Source organism: Microtus oregoni, unplaced genomic scaffold, assembly GCF_018167655.1.
Source record: "Microtus oregoni isolate MIOR12 unplaced genomic scaffold, Mior012 000045F_ref0000178, whole genome shotgun sequence".
Taxonomy (NCBI): domain Eukaryota; kingdom Metazoa; phylum Chordata; class Mammalia; order Rodentia; family Cricetidae; genus Microtus; species Microtus oregoni.
In genome coordinates, this window is record NW_024543219.1 from 17,000,535 (window position 1) to 17,026,049 (window position 25,515).

The 25,515-nt window shown below is 45.1% G+C and overlaps 1 protein-coding gene across 3 annotated transcripts in view; it reads left to right on the plus strand.

Moving 5' to 3' along the window:
• The window catches only part of Dlg5 (discs large MAGUK scaffold protein 5), a 105,583-nt gene extending 91,823 nt beyond the window's left edge, over positions 1-13,760 (plus strand). For all 3 annotated transcript variants that reach the window (XM_041634040.1, XM_041634042.1, XM_041634041.1), the window contains 6 exons: positions 1,504-1,697; positions 8,246-8,389; positions 8,633-8,760; positions 10,185-10,294; positions 10,824-10,933; positions 12,074-13,760. In XM_041634040.1, the coding sequence (XP_041489974.1) occupies positions 1,504-1,697; positions 8,246-8,389; positions 8,633-8,760; positions 10,185-10,294; positions 10,824-10,933; positions 12,074-12,177 (790 nt within the window). In that variant the 3' untranslated portion in view covers positions 12,178-13,760. The remainder of the gene's footprint in view (positions 1-1,503; positions 1,698-8,245; positions 8,390-8,632; positions 8,761-10,184; positions 10,295-10,823; positions 10,934-12,073) is intronic.
• The last annotated feature ends 11,755 nt before the right edge of the window (positions 13,761-25,515 follow it).

Here is a 25,515-nt window from a genome sequence, read left to right on the forward strand (position 1 = left end):
AATGATGTGGAGGCATGGATATTCACAGATATGTGCAACCATCTTCACCATTATTTTATTTACTGATGATTGAGGTAGGGTCTCATGTATCCCAGCTAATCTCCCATTTGCTCTGTAGCTAAGATGGCCTTGAACTGCTTCTCTTGCCTTCATCTCTTAAGTGCTCAGATCATAGGCATGTGCCACAACATCCAGTTCATGTGTTGCTGGGGATTAAAATCAGGGCCTTGAGCATGCTAGGCAAGCACTTTACCACATTGCTAGCTCCTTCAGAATTAATTTTAAAGCATGTCCATCGCCTCTGAAAGAAACCCAATTAGCTATTACCCTATGTCTGTTTTCTTTTGCTGTAACAAATACTTGAGGCTAAGAAATTCATAAGAAAGAGAGTTTATCTCCCAGTTCTGGAGGCTGAAAGTGTGAAGTCAGGTGACCTCCTCTATTCATCTGGTGAAGACCTCATTGGCCACTTCACAATGTGGTCAGGAAGCAGAAGGAAGGAAGAGATCCTATGGCAAGCTAGGATGTCTTAATGTTCTTTTGCTGTGAAGAGACACCAGGACCACAGCAACTCTTATAAAAGAAAGCATTTAAGTGGCAGCTGGCTTTCAATTTCAGAGGTTTAGTCCATTATTTTTATGGCACGGAGTATGATGGCACATAGACAGACATGGTGCCGGAGAAGTAGCTGAGAGTTCTGTATCTCTATCTGTAGGTAACAGGAAAAGAAAGATTCTGGAACTAGGTTTGGCTTTGAAACCCCAAAGTCCACCCCCAGTGACACACTTCCTCCAACAAAGCCACACCTCCTAACCCCTCTCAAGTAGTGCCATTCCCTTATGACCAAACATTCAAATATATGAACCAGAGGGTGTCATTGTCATTCAAATCACCACAAGAATCAAGGAGGATCATGTAGTGGGATTTTTCTTGGAGCTACCAGCTCACAAAAAACACAGAGATTTATTATTTATTCTGAAAGCTCAGCCTTAGCTAAGGTTTGTTCCTAACTAGTTCTTGTAACTTAAATTAGTGCAGATTTTTCTATCTACGTTCTTTGATGTGCCTCGGCTGCTTTTACCCTGTTTCCACTCCATATGGCTGGTAATTCTGCCTTTTTTTTTCCCCCCAGAGTTCTCTGTGTCCAGAAGTCCCTGCTATACCCCTGCTTAGCTATCAGCCATTTAGCTTTTTATTAAGTCAGTCACAGTGTAAAGGAATATTCCACAAAAGACTCAGGTTTGCCCTTTCTTTAATAACTTTCCACTGGAGGAAGTACCTGAGGTTCTGAGAGGACTCGTTTGATCACTTCTGAGGGTAAATACCCAACCATTCTTCACCACGCAGTCTCTTAAAGACACCTCCTACTCAGTGGTAGTGGTGATGCCTGAGGTTCCTGGGGCATGGAAAAGGCTGGTAGTTAGGAGGCCTCAGGGAGCTGGGGGAACCTAGCTTCCTCCCTTACCAGCGCCCAACCCGCATTGTCCTTCTCTCTGACTGCAGGATGGACCAAGAGTTCTCAAGGAGGCTTAGCATGTCAGAGGTCAAAGATGACAACACAGCAAAGACACTGTCGGCAGCTGCACGTCGGTCCTTCTTCCGCAGGAAGCATAAACACAAACGCAGTGGGTCTAAAGATGGCAAAGATCTGCTCGCCCTGGACACCTTTTCCAATGACTCCATTCCACTCTTTGAAGGCAAGTTCTGGGCTCCTTCCAAAGGGCTCAATGGGTGGGGTTGGCAGGGTGGGAGACCCTCGCAATGGGGGGTTCCCAAAGGTTCCTTACTTTTTATTTACTTGTCTGGAAGTAGACATTCAGGCTGGCAGGATGGTTCTGAGAATCTGTCAACATCAATGTGTGTCTTTAATCCTCAAGTCTTCTCTTGGCCACCATGTTTCTTCGTTCCTCCAGCCCTGTTTCAGGAAGAAGGGCACAGCGAGAGTGTCAGGACTTGGGAGGCAGGGAGTGTGTGAAGTGCTGACTTCAGATCCAGATATTAAAGCCAAGTGTGGTGTGTCTGTAAGCCCAGCACAGGAATGAAGAAAGAGAGAGGTGGCCCATGGCTGGCCAGCTTCGCTGAAAGGTGAAGCTTAAAGTTCATTCAGTGAGAGGTCCTGGGCCAGGATGTAGTTTCTGCCTCGTGCATTGTGTTCAGCTTGTGTTGGTCACTGTTCAGCCTGTCTAGCTTCATTTACATGTTCATTGGTGACTTTGACAAAATCCTTCCCAGAGAATGCTGAGTAAGGCTGGAGCTGAGGACTAGGAATGTCAGATACCCTCCTAGAAGATGGCCCTTGTAGAAGGAGGGCGTTGGTCCTGAGTGGCAACAGATCCTTGCCATCAGAGTGGTTTCTAGGGCTGTGTAGATATCCAGTGTCCTGGACAGACAGGGTGTGGGGTCATCAGGCAGTTCTAGAATGTGGGTCCCTCTTTCCTTCTTTCTTTCCTTCTTATCTTTAAAGTGAAGATCTTGCCAGGTGTGGTGGTACATACCTTTAATCTCAGCACTTTGGAGGCAGAGGTATGCAGATCTCTATGAGTTCAAGGATACCCTGGTGTGTGTGTGTGTGTGTGTGTGTGTGTGTGTGTGTGTGTATTAATCAGCCAGGGCTACATAGTGAGACCAGAAGAGGGTGTCAGGTCCCTTGGGACTGGAGTTAGACAAGGTTGTGAACCACCATGGGAATACTGGAAATCAAACCTACTCCTCTGGAAGAAAAACCTGTACTCTTAGTGGCCGAGCCATCTCTCCAGCCTCAGCATTCATTTTGAAACTGTTACTGGAAACATACCTTCTGGATCATTCTGTTTTCCTGAAATGACCCTTCTACCACTGATAAATGTCCTCATTGCCGGTAGTGTCCCCTTTGAAAAATCTGGAAGGTGTGAGGCTTTATTTCTACTCTTTTTGTTTTGCTTAGTCTCCATACACTTGGCCTTTTTCTGGCTACGTTCATATTTGAACTTCTTTGTAGTTTTATTTACTGTCCCTGGAGTAGGGTAAGGCAGAGTAGCTTTTATTTCACTAGCTGGCAGCCAGTGTTTTAACACATTGTATCCAAGTATTATCTGACTATCAATGTGTTGATGGATGGCAGATAGAGGTTTTCACTTCTGTGAAATCAGAACATTTCAAATGTCACTATAATGGATGCTGTCTTTTCTTTGTATTTGCTGACTCCACCTCTTTTATGTTTCCTTGTCTCTCCTTTCTCTCCATATTGGGAATAATCCAGTGTTTCTATTACCTCTCCAGTTTTCCGTGTGTAGTCCTTTGGAGATTTCAGTGTCCCCCCACATATGCATCTGACTGCCTGCTAGCCCAGGCCACCGTAGTGACCTAAGAAGTCTCCCTCCACTCACTGCATCCCAGCTTCTGTAGTGTGCCTGTTGTCACCCCAGTGTGCATTAGTGTTTTCACGCTGTTCTCTTCACTCTCTTTCATTAGTCATTCCTTCCCCTGCTTCCGTTTGTCTGATCTTGTCATCTTTCTGCTTTCCTTAAACATTTCTTAGAATGTCTGATTTGTGCTTCGTGACATATTTTGTTTTGTCTGACATTGTCCATTTTACCACTTTACAGAATTTCCCTTGTATATAGAGCCTTAGCTTGGTGTATACAGCCACACCTTGGTATGTCAGAGAGTTGGTACCAAGCCCCCTCTAGGTATCCAGACCCGCAGGTGTTTTGTTAACTCATGTCAATCAGATGTTTTATTTGGCCTAAGTGCATTCCCCATATACTTAAATGGTCTCTAAATTACTTAATGATACCTATTTGAATATTTTCTATCCCCAATTGCTTGAATCCATGAAATCAAAACTGAATCCAGAGGGTTGGCTTCCTTTGACTTGGGGGGTAAAGGAGCTTGTCAGGTAAGCCTGATGACTGGAGTTTGTTCCCTGAACTCACACAAAGGTGTAAGGGAAGGCCTAACTCTGTGAGTGTTTCCTCTGACCTCCACATATGGCATATGTGAAAAAAATGCTGTTCAAGGAGCTGGGGAGACTGTTTCGTGAGCAAAGCAAGTGCTGTCCTGGGCAAAGCAGAGGACCGGAGTTCAGATTCCCCAGCACTTCCATAAATGCTAAAGGAGAGTTATCAAGGAGGACACCTATTGCCAGCTTCTAGCCTACACACACACACATTCTCCCTCTCTCTCTTTCTCTCTCTCTCTCTCTCTCTCTCTCTCTCTCTCTCTCTCTCTCACACACACACACACACACACACACACACACACACAATGCAAACGGGGTTGTATTTGCTGTAACAAATCACTAAAAAGTAACTTAACACAATGTCTATTCATTCTAAAAGCCAGATGTCTTAATACCAATGCCACCAGGTCAGCCTGAAGGTGCCAGAGCCTCCACTGCCCTGCAAGCTCTGAAGGATGCTTCTGCTCCTAGCCTTTGTTGGTTCTGAGCAGTGGCTACCAACATTCGTTTGCTTGTGGACACATCACTATTATCTTGAAACTTCTTTCTACTTTTTCTTGACGTCCCCTTCTCTGCTATGTGTGTCTGCTTCAAAATTCCCTTTTCTGGCAGGAACACCTGTGAGGGCATTTAGGCTCTCCCCAGACAACCCAGGAGAACTTTCTCACTAGAAAAAAATAAGATTCACAGGTTGTTGAGATCAAGAAGTGTCCTGGATAGTTGTGTGTCAGTTGGACAAACTAAAGTCATCAGAGAAGAAGGACCCTCAGTTGAGGAAGTGTCTCATGAGATGTAGTTTCTTAACTAGTGATCAGTGGGGGAGGGCCCAGCCTTTGTGGGTGGGGCCGTCCCTCAGCTGGTAGTCCTGGGTTCTATAAGAAAGCAAGCTGAATAAGCCAGGGGAAGCAAGCCAGTAAGCAGCTCCCTTCCGTGTGCATCAGCTCCTGTTTTGAGTTTGTGTCTTGACTTCCCTCAGTGATGAGCTGCAATGCTGGAGTGTAAGCCAGATAACCCTTTCCTCCCTGACTTGCTTTTTGGTCATTGTGTTTCATTGCAACAATAGAATCTGTCTTTTGGGGTGGCTTACATTTTCAGAGGTGTAGTCCATTGTCATCATGGTGGGAATCAAGGCAGCATGCAGATATGAAAGTCCTTACATCTGGACAACAGGAAGTGGTCTGTCTCACTGAGTATAACTTGAGCATAGGAGGCCTCACAGCCCAACATCACAGTGATGCTCTTCCTCCAACAAAGCCACACATACTCTTACATGGCCACACCTCCTAATAGTGCCACTCCCCCTGGGGGGGGGGTCATTTTTCTTCAAACCGCCTGTGAACCCTAAATAAGACAAGAAGTGACCCAGCCCTTAAGGGTGCATTTTAACCTACCACTGTTTCCGGGAGGGTTGCTTCTAATGTTTTTATGCTGAAGGTCACATCCCCTAGGCCCAGTGGGTCTTGGCATTGTCTCTGTTCCTAGCATCAGGCCTCACTATGCTGCCCAGGTATGTTTATCTTCTTGTCCTTAAGTCTATAGCTTGCTGCTGCCTCTGTGGTCTTTTCATCTTTCTCCTCTGAGTTCCCTGTCCAGGTCTTGTTGGTCTCCTGTCTTTGCATGCTTCCCCTATTCTTTTCAAGTGTTTTCTTTTAATGTTTCAACCAGCCAGGATGCTTACCAGTGTCCTTTACCCTGCTCAGTGTCTAGCTCATCTTTGGTGTCCCATGTCTTAATTTCAGAAGCTGCCTTGCCTAGTGCCAGAGTTTCTATTTGATATTTGTAACAGGCTTTCATTCTCTGCCAAGACTTTCCGGATCTTGTGATTAAAGTCTCGGCATCTGTGAGGACTATGCAACAGCTGCCCCCATTGGTCATCTCGGAGTCGACTTTGCTCTTTTTGGTCTGCTCCGTAAACGTGCCTGGAGACTGTCAGCCTTAACACCTCCTCTTCTTGACATTCCGAGAGTGGAGCTCCAGTGCCTTGTGAGCCAGCACCGGTGGCCACCTGGGTCCAAGGGGATGCTGAGCTCACCCTGGCCTGGGCCTCCTCCTAGGGGCAACCTTTCTCTTTTCCACACAAGAGTCAGTGGGACACTTTGCTCCATGGTTTTGTGTTTTCCTTACACATTTAGCTTTGTGCCTCAAAGCTTTGGAATTTGGCAAGAGATTCAGAGAAAGCCTCTGATTTAGACTTCTTTTTATTTTCTTTGTATTTACTTGTGAGTGGGGATATATATAGATATACATATTATAATTAAATATATTAATTATATGCACATGTGTGTTTATGGTTGAGCATGTAAAGAGACCAGAGAAGGACTCTTTGCTTTGTTTCTTTGAGCAGGGTCTCTCACTGAACCAGGAGCTAGGCTGGCAGCCAGCAATCCCTCATAGCGCTGTCCTGTATTGCTGGGTTATAGCCAGATGCCCATGCCTGGCCTTTCACATGCGTGCTTGGGGAGTGAAGCCCGGAGCTCATGCTTGTAGAGGAGACACTCATACCCACTGAACTATTTCTCCAGTTTCATGGACTTGGTTCTTGCCTCCTCCCTTCTTGCTGCATTGTTGGTTCTTCCAATTGTGGCTGCTGTGACTTTTTTTATTTTTTGTCCCATTTGCTATTGGGTATTTCCTGCATACTCTACCTGAGTTCCCAGTGTTTTGGCAGCAGCATTTTGTCCAGGTTTACATTTTACCTGTGCATGAAATATTGCAGAGTCCTCACGGGAGGACCATGAATTCCTGTGATGCATTCTGTGGGGAGATGAAGCTACAAGCCATTCATAGTATCTTGTTATTTTTGTTGAATATAACACACACACACACACACACACACACACACACACTTTATTTGCTAGGGGTTTTTCCTCAGTCTATAAAAATTAGCTTACAGTAATAAGAGTCATGTGAAAAAGATACACTTCTGACTCAGAGTAATGGTTGCATCTGAGGAGGCTAGTGTGGAGGGGTCAGCTATATTGGCTACATCTGTGTCTCTGTTTTAAAGAGAAAGTGCATGGACATTCCAAGGTCATGAATGTAGACCACAGACCAGCTGCTCCCCAGGTTAGGAAGTACCATATAGACACTTGTATAATCCATCTTCAAATGCAAGCACACGGGTATGCTGGTTGACGTGAGACAAGACTGTATTCACTTTCTTTGTTCTGCCATGGGGTTGGTCTCTGCAGAGAATGGGTGTTTGTGCTCCCAGGTAGCTGTGTCTTCTATCTGTAGCACCTCCACAAAAGTGTGCAGACCCTACAGAGTCCTATCTTCTTGCAGCTGCCTACCGAAGTCATCTTGTGCCCTCTTCCAGCCTGTTCTTTGCTCTCATCCAGTTTGAGCTAGCTCACCCCAGCACTCGCCTTAACACTTCCATTCTTGTACCTGGACTCCTGATGCAGCATCAGTCTGGGTGTCTAGTCTTGCTCCCTTGTGGCTCCATTTAGCATGAGCTTCCAAAGGGCAGAGATCGGACACTTTGTATCTTTTTATGTTTCTGAGAAGCCAGCAAGCACCATTAGGAAGTCTCTAGGAAGGCAGTTCCCTGCTACCTTCCTGACCATTTCTTCCTGTGAGAACTTTGTACACTCGAGGGGGGGAGGATTTACCTTGCCTGTTAACTGGGAAAGTGGCATGAACACTAGAACTATACCAGAGAGAGGCAGCTGAAGCCTCCCGAAGCACTCTTCTGTGTATCAAACATGGTCTGACCTGGTGGGCAGCCCAGGGACATGGCCCTGTGTTGAAAACCCAGGTCCCTTCTGTCTTTTAGCACAGACAGTTCCTAAGGGTTGTCACCATCTCTACGGGCAGAAGTGGCGTACACACCATCTTTTCTGGTCCAAAGACGTAATTGCATCACCTCTATCCTCCATGTCCAAGTATGAGTCCTGTAACCATACCTGCTGAGGAGACCATGGCTTCCAAACCTTAGAGCCACATCTTTAGTGAGCAGAGATGTAAGGTGTGGGTACAGTGGGCGTGGGATAACTGAGGTAGACCTAGAGTAGAATGAAGGGTAAGATCATTGGACGTCAGTTGTCCCAGCATCCTCAGTGACAGAAAGACTCTTGCAGTCTCCTGAATGACTTCATTAGTGGTTTTGCCCTGGTGTGCCTGATTTAAACCAGGTCACTGTGGCTGGCCTGCTTTTGTGAGACAAAGACGACAGACCTGTTCAGGTAACTAAGGTTAGGGTGGGCCTATTTAGATAAGCAAGGTCGGGGCCATGGCTGCCCAGCTTTGCTTTCTTCCTCTGTCCAGGCGGGGCCCATGACCCTGCCTTCTCTTGTCTCTTAGACTCAGTGAGCCTGGCCTATCAGCGGGTCCAGAAGGTGGACTGTACCTCTCTGCGGCCTGTCCTCATCCTGGGGCCTTTACTGGATGTGGTGAAGGAGATGCTGGTCAGTGAAGCACCTGGCAAATTCTGCAGATGCCCGCTTGGTAAGGGATGCCTCTGCCTTTTAGGTTGTGTCTGTTCTTGTTCACCTACTTTTCTGGCCATGCAGAGAAATTGGCATACAGCATCTAATGGCCCTACTGATGTAGAGAGACCCACCTGTGACCTCCGTTCTCTCCAGGAGAGCAGGCAGTAGTGTGGGTATCCATGCTGCTGATCAGTGTGGCCCTCTGCATCGGGGCCCTTCTGTGCATCCAGCACCTTGACTTCTGCATCTTACCATACAGAGGTGATGAAGGCCTCCCAGCAAGCCATTGAACGGGGTGTCAAAGACTGCCTATTTGTGGACTACAAGCGGAGGAGTGGCCATTTTGACGTTACCACTGTGGCTTCGATAAAGGAGATCACAGAAAAGGTACCTAGAACTTTGGCACAATTGGGCTCCTCTTATATCCGGGACCCTCTCACCTGGCCCTTAACACCTCAGCCAGCTCACCATGCCCTAGCTATCTGAGGCCTCCTGCCTTTGGTCTCATCCTCCATGATGCTATGACTCTCTGCCTTCACCACTAGCACACAGATCATTAGAAGGACGTAGGAGTCAACACTTTGTGTACCCACAGCCTCTGCTCTCTGAAGGGCACTAAGGAGAGCTTTGAACTCTGGGGAGGCCTTCTCCTAGACCATTCTGGGATGGGTCCCTGAACACATGCATACAGAGATCCACCTACCAGGTCTGTGGCCCCATAAAAGCTAGCACTGTTTCTTGATGCATTTGACATCCTGGGGTTCATTTGCCAGGGAATGGGTTAGCTGCCAGGTGTGCTAGGGAAGTAGCCAGTCCTAGCTGCTCCTCAGCCTCTGGCCTCTGGGCTTCTCCAGCCACTTCTCTGGACTGCAGTTCCCTCTTCTTCCAGAAAATGTGAGCTTCTTACGGTTGTAATGCTTATTTTTTGATGGGGAAAAGCTTCAGTTAGGAAACACATCCATCGAGAGTTGCACAGAGTGTTTGTGGTCTTATGCTGACCCCATCCTGGAGGCAGAGGGGCTCATGGGATGTGTTTCCTTCATAGCCAATGCAAAGCTTGTATGCCCCACCCACAAATCCCAGAGTCTCCACTCTTGTTCAGTAGAGCAGATTTGTGAGGCCAGGATAGGATGGGGCCCCAGAAAAGTCCCTATCTGAGGATTTCTATTGCTGCGAGGAAACACCGTGACCTAAAAGCAAATTGGGCAGGAAAGGGTTTATTTCACTTCCACTTCCACATTGCTATTCATCACCAAAGGAAGTCAAGACGGAAATTCAAAGAGGGCAGGATCCTGGAAGCTGGAGCTGATGCAGAGGTCTTGAAGGAGTACTACTTACTGGCTTGCTTCCTACGGCTTGCTAAGCCCACCTTCTTATAGAATCCAGGACCCAGGGATGGCACCACCCACCCACCACAGGCTAGTTAGTTGTTCACTAGTTGAGAAGATGCCTTACAGCTGGCTCTCATTGAGGCATTTCCTCAACTGAGGCTTCTTACTTTCTGATGACTCTATCTTGTGTCAGGTTGACACACAAAACCAACCAGTATTGTGCCCATCTTGAGGTGTGGCTTGCTGGCCAGTTCCCACTCCCACCTCAGCAGCCATCAGTTGGGTAGTGGGAGGTAAAATCACCAATTCTCCCTTCCTAAGTGACCTTGCTGAAATCCTGCTTTTGCTGCCTGGTATTTCTGAGTGTGGAGGAAGGTAGAGTTGTGTGGTGGTGGGGCAAGGGTGGGTCCTCTGGGAGACAAAAGACATGTCCTCTCGTCTGCACTATGTACTTACCTACCGTACGCCATTGTCTCTCAGAACCGGCACTGTCTTCTGGACATCGCACCGCATGCCATCGAGAGGCTGCACCATATGCACATCTACCCCATTGTCATCTTCATCCGCTACAAGAGCGCCAAGCACATCAAGTGGGTGTCTGGCCCTGTTAGGTCCTGTGCTGGAGCATAACACTCCCCCTGACCCTGGGCTTGTATGTAGAGATGCTAGCCGAGTTTACCAGTTCCATCTGTCTGGGCACAACCACACTTTCCAAGAATAGCTGGCTTTGTCTACAGCCCCCCCCCCCCCGCATCCCGCCCCCTTTCCTCTCATGTTGTGTAGAAGGCCAGGAGAATTGTGTAGTCTGAGCTAAGTCCAGCTCAGCTGCACTCACTGAGGCCCCCTTTCTTCTTGACTTTTCTGTGCTGTTGAGCTCCTGGTGCTTCTGATTGGAGACAGCTAGTGTGTCTGCTGGCTTTGTCCATGCACTGGGGTACTGAGGTGCCCAGATTCCCTGTCAGCCCAGAGTTCCCCATATAGCCTAGAGGCTACTGATTTATGGGAAAACACCCTAAATGCTCCTACCCTAGCTCAGCCCTGTCTTCCTGGATCAAGGAAGGAAGAAGGAACCTGAGGTTAGGTTTGAGACTCACCCCAGTTCCCTGGCTATCCCTACAGGGAACAAAGAGACCCTGTCTACCTGAGGGACAAGGTGACACAGAGGCATTCCAAAGAGCAATTTGAGACGGCACAGAAGATTGATCAAGAGTACAGCAGGTACTTCACAGGTAAGTGGGTGTGGGCCCAGCCAGTAGCAGAAGTTTTCCTCAGGTCACAAGTCCTAGGAATGAAAGTAGCCCAGTTTTCCTGGACAGTCTAGCCTGAGCTGCCATATACCTTCGGTACATAGACATTTGACTTACAGGTCCAGCCAGTGTCTAAGCTATGCCAGGTGGCAGGGTTATACACACTGGCCTTTGGGCATGGTCTAGCCTCATCCACAGCATGCAGTAGGAACTGTCTCAGCACAAAGACTCAGCAGCATAACTGTGGTGACTCCCAGACAGGTTGGGAACCCAATAACCCAGGTGAGCCAGCAGCGCAGACAGCTGTCTGTCCTGAGTGCTGCCCAGGGCCAGTCTTAGGGGGAGTGAGAGGTAAGGTGGACTGATGAGGCAAGGCCAGTTTTGGCATCTCTGCTTGCTAAACGAGCCTCCTGTGGATGCAGGTTTCCTGCTTCTCCACCTCTGTTAGGTGAAGTCAACCATCTATAGGAGCTAGGGGAGCATTTTAGCACATCACAAAAAGGGTTAGGACCTATAGAGCACTTCCAGGGGGCTCAACCTGGTCCTATTTTCATTTCCAGTTTATCAAAGACCAGTAAACCAATAGGAAAAGAAAATGTTAAAAAATGGACAAACTTAACTATATGCTGATTTTTAAAAATTAGGTTAAACAGAAGTAAAAATCATATAAACTTCACACTTTCTGATTGTAACTGGCCCTCTGTGGGCCACTGTGTAACTGCCCACTGTGCCTTGGAGTAGCACTAGCTTACTAACCTGGGCACTAGTCCTCCTCCATCCTGCTAGTGGTTGTTGTCCCAGAGTCCGGCTGGCAGTGAAGCAATCCTAACATCCCCGCCGCCATGCTGCTTCATTCCCCCTAACCAGTAGAGGGCTAGCAAAGCCAATTCCCACCTCCCCCCCCCCCCCACACACACACACACCTGCCATTGTGGACAATTTGTGAGCAGTCAACTTCCCTAGGGGAAGGTTTCTCCTTTGCCCAATTCCCTGCTGAAGGAGGAGGGTCATGTGGGGGAGAGTCAGAGAGCCCACAGCCAGAGTGTTCATATCCCTTGATGGGTGGGAATATCTTACTTAGAGCTGACCCAACCTGCTTGTGTTTGGTGGGTTCTTCTGCAGGGGTTGTCCAAGGAGGAGCCCTGTCGGGCATTTGCACTCAGATCCTGGCAATGGTCAATCAAGAACAAAGTAAAGTCCTGTGGATCCCTGCTTGCCCACCTTAGCAGAAAGCTGGACCAGAGGAAACTCCATGACCAGATGGTGGGGACAGCTGGCTGACTCTTTCAGCTACTAGATGTCTGTCTTTCTGTGGACAAGCTGATAAGGACCTGGAACCAGGACTCCAGCAACACCTCCTTTGTAAGCAGAGAGCCACCAAGATTTGGGCCCAGCTGGTGGATGGCACACTCACGTATGTCCACTTTGAAACAGAAAAGCAGAAACACAAAAGACTTGATCCTCCATTAGCCAGCCGAGCAGAGGTACTGTGCCCAGGACCTCGCTAATCAGAAGTTTACAAGCCTTTTCTAAGTATTTGGTTGTCTATGTTTACTTGAATAGCTCTATGTTGTCGGTGCCCAGCCCTTAATCCCAACACCCTCTGTCACTTCCTTTTGGTTTGATGTTCCTGTCTTGGGCAGGAACCTTGTTCCTGCTTTGCTACAGGAGGTTCCTATCAGTAGGACCAGAGCTGTGACAGACTTCCTGTTCCTCGGTGGCCCCTCTCCTGGAAGATATCACAACTGCAGGTGCTCAGACCACTGTTGGTACCAGAACCAGTGCCTTGGTGGGGCCCACTTGCCGTGGCAGCACTTTCTTCCCACACCCGGAAGGAAGCTTTGGCATTCTTGCAGATTCACCTCTTGGCCTTCCTTCTGCATCCCTGGCCTCTTGTTTCTTCTCCAGCTGTGTTTATATTTAAGTATCATGTCTAGTCCATCAGGGCTTTGTGGTTCCTAGATGACACAGTTGGATTCTCAGCTGGGGGGGGCGGGAGCATGGGCATGCCATTGGTTCCCATCGGCTCTGAGATACCCAGCAGTCTTTGTCAGTGCAAGGTTGCAGGGTAACCCTTAAAACTGGCACAGGTGTACCTGTACCAGCTCTTTCTGGCATGACACTATTCATGTCACAAACTGAAATAAGAACTTGTAGTGGGCATAATAGCTAGACACGCATTCTCAGTCTGACTCCACGAGGACATCTCCATTCTTTGTTGGGTTTCTTTTTCTTTTTTTTAATTCATTTTTCTCACCCACCCCTGCCCCGCATCTCCACTTCTGATGCCAGATCTATCTACTAAAGAGCTGATTCAGTCCCTTCTTCAACTGTGTGCCCCATTAATAGGTACTGTACTGGGTTCTGTGTGTCATTGGGGTAGGATCTATATTTTAATACTGTTCCTAACATTTCATTTTATTAGCAAGAAATCTTTGATTTCATTTTATTCTTTGTAACTCTAGACATTAGATTGTAGTTTAGTCATTATTGACAATTTTTTTAAAAGGGATATATTTTCTTGCACAGCTGTTTAAAAAGAGAGAGAAGAGTTGCAGCCCTCAAGGCTGTTCTGTGCCTTACAGGCACACATTTTCTAGCTCAGACAACTGAGATGCTGCCGACCCCTCTCAAGGTCTTCCGCGCACAGTTGCGGAACAAGGACTGTTTCCCTGGGCATAGGCCTGGTTCTGCCATCATTGGACAAGCAGGTGTGGCTCTGATAGGTGGGATATGCTGTACTAAAATGTTACTTTGTATCAAAAACAAACCAGACTTCAGTATGGCAAATAAAGGTCAGTTTGTGTAACCTGTGTGTACAGATACTGGTGGATGCAGGTACCCATTCTGTGTGCAAATACTGATGGATGTATGTACCATTCTGTGTGCAGATACTGATGGATGTATGTACCCCTTCTGTGTGCAGATACTGATGGATGTATGTACCCCTTCTGTGTGCAGATACTGGTGGGTGCAGGTACCCATTCTGTGTGCAGATACTGGTGAATGTATGTACCCCTTCTGTGTGCAGATACTGATGGATGTATGTACCATTCTGTGTGCAGATACTGATGGATGTATGTACCATTCTGTGTGCAGATACTGATGGATGTATGTACCCCTTCTGTGTGCAGATACTGGTGGATATATGTACCATTCTGTGTGCAGATACTGGTGGGTGCAGGTACCCATTCTGTGTGCAGATACTGGTGGATGTAGGTACCCATTCTGTGTGCAGATACTGGTGGATGTATGTACCATTCTGTGTGCAGATACTGGTGGGTGCAGGTACCCATTCTGTGTGCAGATACTGGTGGATGTAGGTACCCATTCTGTGTGCAGATACTGGTGGATGTATGTACCATTCTGTGTGCAGATACTGGTGGGTGCAGGTACCCATTCTGTGTGCAGATACTGATGGATGTATGTACTGTTCTGTGTGCAGATACTGGTGGATGCAGGTACCCATTCTGTGTGCAGATACTGGTGGATGCAGGTATCCATTCTGCTCAACTTGCATGTAGCCTCTTTCCTTCTCCCTCACCTTTCTTTTCTCCAGAAGTATGCCTGTGATGCTCCTCTCCACAGGGACCCATGCAGAACTAGAGCCTGCAGTCCTCTGGCTGATGAATGAGGTTCATTGATAATCAGTAGTCTGTTACCTGATGCATCCTCCTCTGCAAGCCTCCTGTCATACCCTGCTGTCTATTATCTGCCAAGAGGTGCATTAGATGGTGGTTGCAGCTGTGCAGCCACCAAGTCCTTGTGTTTAGGCTTCCAGGTATGAAGTTGTGCTGTGTGAAATAAAGAGGAGAGTGAACTGAGCGTTTTGGACCTGACGTGTCCCCATTAAGTGTGCTATATGAAGCGTCAGGTTGGAAGTGCCCTACCTGGCTCAGGACCCTGTTGTCAAAACTTCAGAGTATCACATTGTAGTACCCAGAACTATAGGACCGCAGAAGCAGCCTGCAGTGAAGGCAAGTCTAAGTCCCAGGTGCTGGAAGAATTGAGAAAGTGGAGGGAGAGTCATGGTCTGTGGTTACAAGGAGACAAGTCTCAGACCAAGGGTGAAGCCTGCCTCTGCTACTCCTTTTTATTATTTGCATGTTCGTGTATGTGTGCATGTGTGCACACACTTGCCTGTGAGTGTGTGTGTAAAGGTCAGAGATCAGTGGCAGGAGTCCTCCATTATCACTCTCCAACTTAGTTTTTGAGATAGGGTCTCATCGAACCCAGAGCTCACTGTTTTTCTAGACTCTCTGGCCGTTAAGTCCCAAGGATTCTCCTGTCTATATTTCACAGTTCTGGGGTTGTGGGTTTACATTGCCACCTCTGACTCTGCATTATTTTTTCTTTTTAGCATGGGTGCTGGGATCTGAACTATGTTTTTAGACTCACACAATAAAGCACTTAACCTACTGAGCCATCTCCCCAGGTCGTCTGCCCCTTCTGTTTGTGTGGGGCCCAGGGATAGACTCCTCTTCCAAAACCCCGTGCTAGTGTGATGGTCAGACCAATGGAGGCAGACTTGGTGTTGCTGCCTCCCTCATTCCTTCCTGTCACAAGTTCCATGTTGGCCTTACTGTCACCCTACAGAACTATGTGAAAGTTTGACACTTGAAGGCAGATTAGGCTTGGCCAGGCTTGTCCAGATAGATACTCAAGGCCACAAGGGTACACTATTGAGTCCTGTTAGCCCAGATCGTGTATCATCCTCAGAGTGGAAACCTTTTCTCTTGCATTTAATCATGATCAAAAACAAACCTTAGCAGTTCCCACTTCTAACACCATAACATGATCTATTTTTTAGACTTCTCTGTCTCTCCCAGATCTACAGGGACTTTTCTTTTTCCTTTTGAAGCAGATGGCTACATTTGTCTCTGAGACCACAGGCTGTTTCTAAAGGCACTAATGACTATCAGGGCAGCCCTATAGCCATGCTGCAAGATGCCATGAGAGGGGGCTTTCGAGGTTTGTCTTGCTACACTATACTGGATGTGGCCACAGCTCGTGGGTCTGTGCCCAATGTGGCATTGTATGGGGTGGCTCAGTGGAAAGGCCAACCTGACATGTTATCCTCAGTCTTGGTATTTGTGCCCAAAGAGAGTGAAACATGGTCTTTCTATCAGTTCCATTTCTCCTGAACAGAAACCGGCAGAAAGCAGCCTTTCCTCTGGCTCACACTGGGGAGCATGCTGGGGGAGGTGTGGCAGCAAGAGCGGGAGACTGGCCACATGCTTTGCCTCTGCAGTCTGGAAGCAGAGAGGAAACAAGAAGTGGGGCCAAGGTATTGAAGGGCCCAGACCCTCATTCAGTCCCCCACTTTGACAGCCATGACAGACTGCAGAAAAGAACCAGCTAGATGTAGGCCCCTGACTCAGCAGGATGTGCTAAGCCCCAGCCGTGCCCTACCTTGCCCTGATTACTGGGAAAAAGCTGCCAGGTGTCCTCCATGTGATATGGAACCAATCAGAAGTTAGCTGGTGTGTTCTGGATGTGCTTTACTGATGGTGGTGGAATGCAGTCACCCCACCCACATACATGGCCTCCTGGTATAGCTACCTTTCTGCAGCTGCAGCCGACCAATCAGCTCAGGACAGGTTCCCCCCAGCCCAGCGGTGTGCCAGTCCTGAGACTGTTACTATGCAACTAGCATATCCCCAGATAACCCTCTTGCTCTGCCCCACTGCAGCTTGGGGTCCCTCCTACACTACCAACTGTGTTGGATGGACAGAAGACCCAAGTTAACTTGTAATTAAAAAGACTCTGCTTTTGCATTGGATCTGGTCTCTTTGTGTGTTTTTTTTTTAGGGGGGAGAGGAGGGGTTAGACTATGGGCACAACAGTATAATACATCAAAGTCCACTCTCCAGTGAGTGATGTATTTCCCCTAGCAAGGATCCGCTTCCCAAGGGTTCCACAACCTCCCCAAACACTGCTATCATCTGGAAACCAAGTGTTCAAATGCATGAATTTTGGGGGGACATTTCACATTCAAACCACCTCTAAGGCCACTTGCTGTGCCATCCTTTAGGATTCTGTGATGGAAATAGTTCTGGAAGGGTTAGTGAAGAAGGACACTTAAAAGAAATCCCACACTAGCTCAGAATTGAGAAATAGATGCTCACAAATCAGAATCCTCTGCTGGAACGGAGATCAGATCTCCGTAACTGGAACAGAGAGGCCGGATACAGGCTCTGCATCAGCATATATAGTATAAGAGACCTTGCCCCAGTGGACGGGTAACCACTAGCTGTAAGACTTCCTACAGCACCTTCCCCTTTTGTTTAAATTTCCTATCCTAACTAGTTTAAGTATAATAAATAACTTGTGTTGCGGGAGGTCCTTCGGCTCTTCCAGCCTATAGCCGCTGAGATACCAGCCCATTGGGGCATGGTCTCTTTCCCTTTAAAAAAGCGGCTACTTCCCTTCTCGCTCTCTTCGCTTCCTGCTCCGTTTCCGGCGACTAGACTCCTTTCTGATTGCACAGAGGGCTGTTGTCTGGGACGGTTATCTGTAAGTTTTTTTCCCTTTAAATAAATACCACGCTATTAATCATAATTCCAAACTGTTTGTGACTTAAGCCTTCACCTGGCGCCCAATGTTTGGCTGCCGGCCACGAGTTTGGCTTGGCGTGAGCCCCTCCCTCATGAAGTCAGCAGTTTAATATAAATTATCACGCAGTGGCTTTTCTTGCTGCAGTTCTTTATATTTTCCCTTTAGACACCTCAGATTGACTTCAAGTCCCCACGCACCCTATCGTCTGCCTCCCCACGTGGATTTAAACTCCACAGGCCCGCGTAGTCTCTGCCTGCGTGGTTTGCTCTTTTCTGAGTCGTTTTTAAATCTCCCTTGCAAGTACAGTTCTTAAGTGGCGTGAACCAGAGCACGCGGTTGCTGGTTGCCGAAAGCTGCAACCCCTCAGGGTGACTCTGTCATGTGGAGGCATACACGGCTTCCGGGTTACTCTTCTCTACCCCTGGATTCTAGGTTTATGGTTCCGTGTACGGAATTGATTTAATTACATTTACTTTGTTGAGCAACTTGCATTTCCCAGTTTTTAACAAATACTAGGCGGACACTGAAACAGGACCCCGTTTTCGTCACGACTTGGCAACAGCGCCACCTGCTGGATAATAGGTAATATGGCAGTTTTCGTTTCCAACACGAATTTTACTGTTCTGGTTACCAATACAATGGGTTATATCATGCAAAGTTTATATAACTATGGGGATAGCTTAATTTACTGGTTACTAGGTTTCAGTATTCTTTTGCATATTCTATCATTTAGGAAGAATATGGCACTCCTAAGAACCATACAATCTTTACTAGAAACTCATGCAGGTCAGGAGATTCAGGATTCAAACGATTTCTCGAATTTTGCAAATGGATGGAAATAGAAAACACTATCCTGAGTGAGGTGTCCCAGACCCAAAAAGATGAACATGGGATGTACTCGCTCATAATTGGTTTCTAGCCATAAATAAGGGCCACGGAGTCTACAATAGGTGAACCCAAAGAAGCTAAGTAAGAAGAACCTTCATCTGGTGATGGATAGAGAGAGAGACAGAGACCCACACTTGAGCACTGGACTGAGCTCCCAAGGTCCCAATGAGGAGCAAAAGGAGGGAGAACATGAGCAAAGAAGTCGGGACCACGAGGCGTGCACCCACCCACTGAGACAGTGGAGCTGATCTACTGGGAGCTCACCAAGGCCAGCTGGACTGTGACCGAAAAAGCATGGGATAAAACCGGACTCTCTGAACATGGCGAACAATGAGGGCTCATGAGACACCAAGGACAATGGCACGGGGTTTTGATCCTACTTAATGTGCTGGCTTTGTGGAAGCCTAGCCAGTTTGGATGTTCACCTTCCTAGATATGGACGGAGGGGGGAGGACCTAGGACTTACCACAGGGCAGGGAACCCGGACTGCTCTGTGGACTGGAGAGGGAGGGGGAGAGGAGTGGGAGGGGGAGAAGGGTGGGAGGAGGGGGGAAAGGTTGGGAGGAGGGGGAGGGAAATGGGAGGCTGGGAGGAGGTGGAAACTTGTTTTTTGTTTATGTTTTTTTCCTCTTTTCTTAATAAAAAAAATCAAACGAGACAATAATAAAGACAATAATAAAAAGACTTGAAATGATTGAAGAAATTATTGGAGCTGGTGAATAGAGTAAGAAGGCACAAGGACAGGATACAATGCCAACACCAGCTATTAGAACTGGCTTGCCCAGGGTTTTAGCGGCATTCCCTATACTTAATTCTGACAAAGCGTCAACTTCTAAAGGCTCAGAGGGAGTCAGAGAAGCTAGATTGACGCCAATAGCAATGAATGATCTAAAAGAAATTAAGCAAGCTATTATTAATTTTGGCTTGCACTCTGCATATGTAAAGGAAATGATAAGGACTTGGACTTCTAATGCTAGAGCTACCCCCCATGATTTCCATCAGTTAGTGTCTGCAGTTTTAGATAATGGACCTTCCTTGATGTTTGGAATTTATTTCAGAGAAGAATCCAAACATATGGAACAGCAAGGAAGAGCAAAAGGTGTTGAGGTTTCCCAAGATCAAATTCTTGGTGCAGGAGAATATGCTCATCCACAGGTCCAAGTTCTTTATGACGATGAAGTACTGTGTCTATGTCACCAAGCAGCTTTAAATGCTTGGAATAGGATACAAGATCCAGCAAAAAGGGTTGAATCATATACCAGAATTAGGCAGGGACAGAGAGAACACTTTATTGACTTTTTGCAAAGATTAATTAAGGCTCTGGACATAGGGGTAACAGACCCAGAAGCTAGACGAATACTTCTTGAATCTCTAGCATTTGAGAATGCAAACATAGAATGCAAAAAGATAATTGGGCCTTTAAAGTCTAGATCAGCACCTATGGATGAATGGATTCAGCATACGATGAATGTTGAGACGTTTAGCTATAATGACGAATCTTGGGTAGGAGAAGCGATTTCCACAGCAATGAGGAGACATCAAACTGCCAGGTGTTTTAATTGTGGTAAATTAGGACATCTGAAAAGGGATTGCAGGCACAGAATTTCTAGGAATAATATCTCCTCTAGGAATGACAAACATAGGAGACCTTGGCCTTCAGGTATATGTAGGAGATGCGGTAAGGCTGACATTGGTCCAATGAATGCAGGTCAACAGTCAGACAAGGCAACCCGATACCGTCAGGAAACTCCTTGAGGGGCCTCTCACAGGCCCCCAAGCCAACAGTGGCCCAGCCATTCCCAGTCACGGTGGAGAACGTGCCTCACTAAGAAAATTAAAAGCTCCAATTTCTGCTGTAAAAAGTAATACTGGTCTAAATGATGAATTACGCGTGGAGGATGAGTCAAAAAACCCAGTAGAACAGAGTAAACGTATATTTTGGCAGACTTCTATTAATAATCAAAGGCCAAAGCTAAGAGTCTGTATAATGGCACTTTTATTGAAGGCTTATTAGACACAGGTGCAGATGTAAGTATCATTACTCCAGAATCGGCATCTGAATTGGCCTCTTCAAGAGGTAGATGTTCAGTTCCTGGGAATTGGAACCCTATCTCGTGTAAAACAAAGTACAAGATGGGTTGAATGCACAGGGCCTGAAGGGCAAATAGGAAGACTAAGGCCATATATAGCCAATATTGCAATAAATTTATGGGGCCATGACCTGATACAGCAATGGAATACCCAGATTAACATTCCTATAGTTCCAGGAACTCATAATTCTGGGAAGGATATGATGAGGTATTATGGAAAAAGGTCACCAGCCATTCAGGCTGTACAAGAACATACAGCAAATACCAAACCTTTAGAGGTACCAACAGCCCTCCCTTTAAAATGGCGAACTGAGAAGCCAATGTGGATCAAACAGTGACCTCTAGCTGAAGATAAACTACAGGCATTGGAACAGCTGGTGCAGGAGCAACTAGATGTTCACCATATTGAAGAATCAACCAGCCCTTGGAATTCTCCTGTGTTTGTTGTAAAAAAGAAATCTGGTAAATGGAGAATGGTGACAGATTTAAGAGTTGTCAACAAGGTAATTCAACCTATGGGCCCACTACAATCTGGAATTCCTTTGCCTTCTCTGTTACCAAAAGAATGGCCTCTTATAGTTATTGATTTGAAAGATTGTTTTTTCACTATACCATTACAAGAAAAGGACAGAGAAAAATTTGCCTTCACAATGCCTACTTATAATAATTCTCAGCCTAATAGGAGATATCAATGGACTGTCCTCCCACAGGGTATGCTCAATAGTCCTACATTGTGCCAATATTTTGTAAGTAAGCCATTGGAAATAATTCGTAAACAATTCCCCAAGTCCATAATTTATCATTACATGGATGACATCTTGTTATCTGACTCAAATAAAGATACTTTAGAAAGGATGTTTGAAGAAGTAAAGAAAGTCTTGCCTAGGTGGGGATTACAAATTGCCCCTGAAAAGACTCAAAGAGGAAATTCCATTAATTATCTAGGTTACAGAATAGGGTTAGAGAAAATTAAAACACAAAAGGCACAAATTAGGAGAGACCGGTTAAAGACTCTTAATGACTTCCAAAGATTGTTAGGAGACATTTCCAGTTTACAACCAGCTGTTGGGATAACACCTGATCTACTAGTTCATTTAAACAAAACCTTAGATGGTGATAAAGATTTGAATAGTCCAAGAAAACTGACAGCTGAAGCAGAAAAGGAACTGACAATGATTGAGGAAAAATTACAGGAGGCACATGTGGATAAGGTGAACCCAAATCTTAGCTGCATCCTAGTCATATTGCCTTCCAGAATTTCTCCTACAGGGATTCTAATGCAGAGGGAAGATATTATTTTAGAGTGGATATTTATACCTAATAAACCAAGTAAAAAATTAAAAACTTATGTGGAAAATGTCTCTGAATTAAATATAAAAGGTAAGCTGAGACTTTGTCAACTAGCAGGTATAGACCCAGCAGAAATTATAGTGCCTTTTACTACTGAAGAAATAAAAAAGTTATGGGAAGACAATGAACCATGGCAAAGAGCTTGTGCTAGTTTTTTGGGAGAAATTAATAGCAACTATCCCAAAAGTGGTAGACTTAACCTCATAAAGAGAACTTCTTGGACTCTTCCTAGAATTGTACGTGATGCTCCAATAACTGGAGCCTGTACGTTCTATACTGATGCAAATAAATCAGGGAAAGCAGGTTACAAGTCGGATGAACTGAGTAAGGTGGAACAAAGCCCTTATAATTCTGTCCAGAAGGCAGAATTATATGACATTCTTATGGTGCTAAGGGATTTTAAAGAACCTCTTGATATAGTTACAGATTCACAATATGCGGAAAGAGTTATCTTGCATATTGAAACTGCTGAATTTATACCAGATGACACAGAGTTGACTTCATTGTTTATCCAGGTACAAGACATAATCAGGAATAGGCTTTCTCCGATGTACATAACACACATCCGGTCCCATACAGGTCTGCCATACAGGTCTAGCACAAGGTAACGCTGAGATTGATCAATTATTAATTGGAAGCGTGTTGCAGGCCTCAGAATTTCATAAAAACCATCATGTCAATAGTAAAGGCCTAAAGAAAGAATTTTCCATTACTTGGCAACAAGCTAAGGACATTATAAAGAGATGTCCTACTTGTTCTTTCTATAATCAAACACCGTTGCCTGCAGGGAGTAACCCAAAGGGTACTAAGAGAATGAAATCTGGCATATGGATGTGTTCCACTTTATGGAATTTGGTAAATTAAAATATGTACACCACACCATAGACACATATTCAGGTTTTCAATGGGCTTCTGCCCTGAGCTCAGAAAAGGCTGATTCCATAATCACATATTTATTGGAAGTTATGGCCATCATGGGTATACCTGCACAAATAAAGACAGATAATGGTCCAGGATATGTATCTAAGAAAATAAAACACTTTTTTGATTATTATAATATAAAATACCTTACAGGTATACCAAATAATCCTACAGGTCAGGCAGTTATAGAAAGATCAAATTGTACTATAAAGGATATGCTGAACAAACAGAAAGGGACCGAAAATACCCCCAGAAATAGATTACATAATGCTTTATTAACTTGAATTTTCTTAACGCTAATGAGAAAGGAACGACAGCAGCAGAAAGACATTGGATAATGGAAAAGTCTGCTGAACTAAATCAACCGATTTATTTCAAAGATGTGCTGACCTCTCAGTGGAAGCCAGGAGATGTGCTACGTTGGGGAAGGGGTTTTGCTCTTGTTTGCACAGGAGAAGAAAAATTGTGGATACCATCAAAATTAATAAAGTTTCGATTTGAAGAGGAGAAACCTCTTGGAAAGGAGAAATGACAACTCATCCACAATGATGATATTCATACAGGTGGTAAGGAAAAACATATAGAATGGGGGCAGGGTTCTGTTCTTATCTCCACAGGAAAACACTCATCTTTGAAAAATTCAAGGGACCCTGGATGTTTGGATACTGACAGGTGGAAAAATACCTGCCCAATAGGAAATATCAAGAAAACTGAATAGGTTGCGTAAGTAAAATATATTAAACCATATTTCTAAATTTATAGAGCTGGTTTTGAAGTTGGACTCTGGCTCAGTCCCTCTCCAATTCCAAGCCTTTTAGTAAGAGAAAAACCCAGAGTTTCTGGAGTTTCTGTCTCATGTCAAGAGCCATGATATGGGACAGAAAGAAATATGAGTTTAGAAAACATCTTTGCTTTTCTTCATATCTATCATACTTTTCATTGAATATATCTATCAGGCCTTTCATTGAATATATATATATATATATATATATATATATATATATATATATATGTGTGTGTGTGTGTGTGTGTGTGTGTGTGTGTGTGTGTGTGTGTGTCTATATGATTAATGTTTAAGTTTTTCATAATGAACAATGAGTTTTTCCTGAAGTGACATTTGACATTTCCAGGAAGAAGATGGGGCCCCACAACAACAACTCTACCTGGTTGATATGACGTCATGATACTGATAGTGCTCCTACAAGACCTGTTTTGGGTACCAGCTGCACAAGAAGATTCCAACATGGTTAGCTGAATTGGTGCACATCTTGTACAACATTCTGGCCAGACCTCCACAAAATACTCAGAGACGATTTGCAATTTTAAAAGACATTGATCTTGAAATTTAACCATCATTTTACTTTCACAGGATCCCCCAGAAAGAACGTCGCCCTTATGACAGCTGGAAGTAATTCTAGAGGACGACGTCCCCTCTCCCAGTAAAGTTTGCCCCTGGGTTTAGGGACATCATTTAGGGGTTGGAAGGTTGGGGGAGGAATTTTATAAGCTCAGGGATCATTTTGAAAAAAAAAAAGAGGGATGATGGGATAATAGATTTATAATTGTGAGTTACTGTTTTTAGACAAATATATTGGTATCGATTCTTGTATATTGATACAAAGTTAAATTATATTGACTATTGTATGCATGCATGTTTCTACCTCTGTTTAAAACATTTTTTAAGTATTGACATATATTGTATTGATATATATAGTATATATTTACCATATTGCAGTGTACATTTCTACCTCTGATTAAGATACTTATATAATGTTTGTGTATTGATATATATTTACCATATTGCAATGTATATTTGTACAGTGTTTATATTTGGAGGTCATTATCCTCATTTGTTACACAGTTGTTTATTTTCTTAGGCTTTAAGTTAGATAGATATTGAGAATTATATAGATTAATAGTCATCTAAGTTTTTCATTTATAATTAGACTAATCAGGTTCTTTAGATATATAGAGATTATACTCAGTATAGATAGATAATCTTCAACTTCTTCAAAGAGCTGTAGAAAATGGCCTTTAATCTAACTCAGAGTTTTGTGGTAGTGAGACACAATTGCTCCTGGCAACAGTGCTCTATTCCCGAGAGAATGTTGAGCACCAAAGACACTCCACCTGGAGCCTTTCTTATTGGCAGAACTGGCCTTTGGGCAAAGAAATGCCCATACCTCAACCACTGACAGAGATACAGAACGTGCATCAATGGATAAAACAGGACTGTCATATCCTGCCAAGACAGGGTAAGATAGTTTTGAAAAGTTGCTTGCCTTTGAAAATGGTATGTCAGTTATGTTAGGCCTTAGCCAAAGTTGATTGCTTCAATGCTGCAAACGTGACTTTGGGTGATTGCCCAGGTAGCTAGTTGTCTCTGTGATTTGTTGCATGTTTTGGAAGTTGTTTTACTGAACTTCCTAATTACCCAGTAATATTATTTCCCTTCTCAGATCTTCGATGGGATTGAAGACTATATAAATGTAGTTACTTTTCTCTCTCGACTTGGCCAAATTATTTATTATACAAGACTTAAGCTAGTTAGAATAGGATATTTGTACTTATTGTATATAATTTCATAGTAGGTTTAGAACTCTCTTACTTAAACAAAAGGGGGAGGTGTTGCGGGAGGTCCTTCCGCTCCTCCAGCCTATAGCCGCTGAGATACCAGCCCACTGGGGCATGGTCTCTCTCCCTTTAAAAAAGTGGCTACTTCCCTTCTTGCTCTCTTCGCTTCCTTCTCCGTTTCCA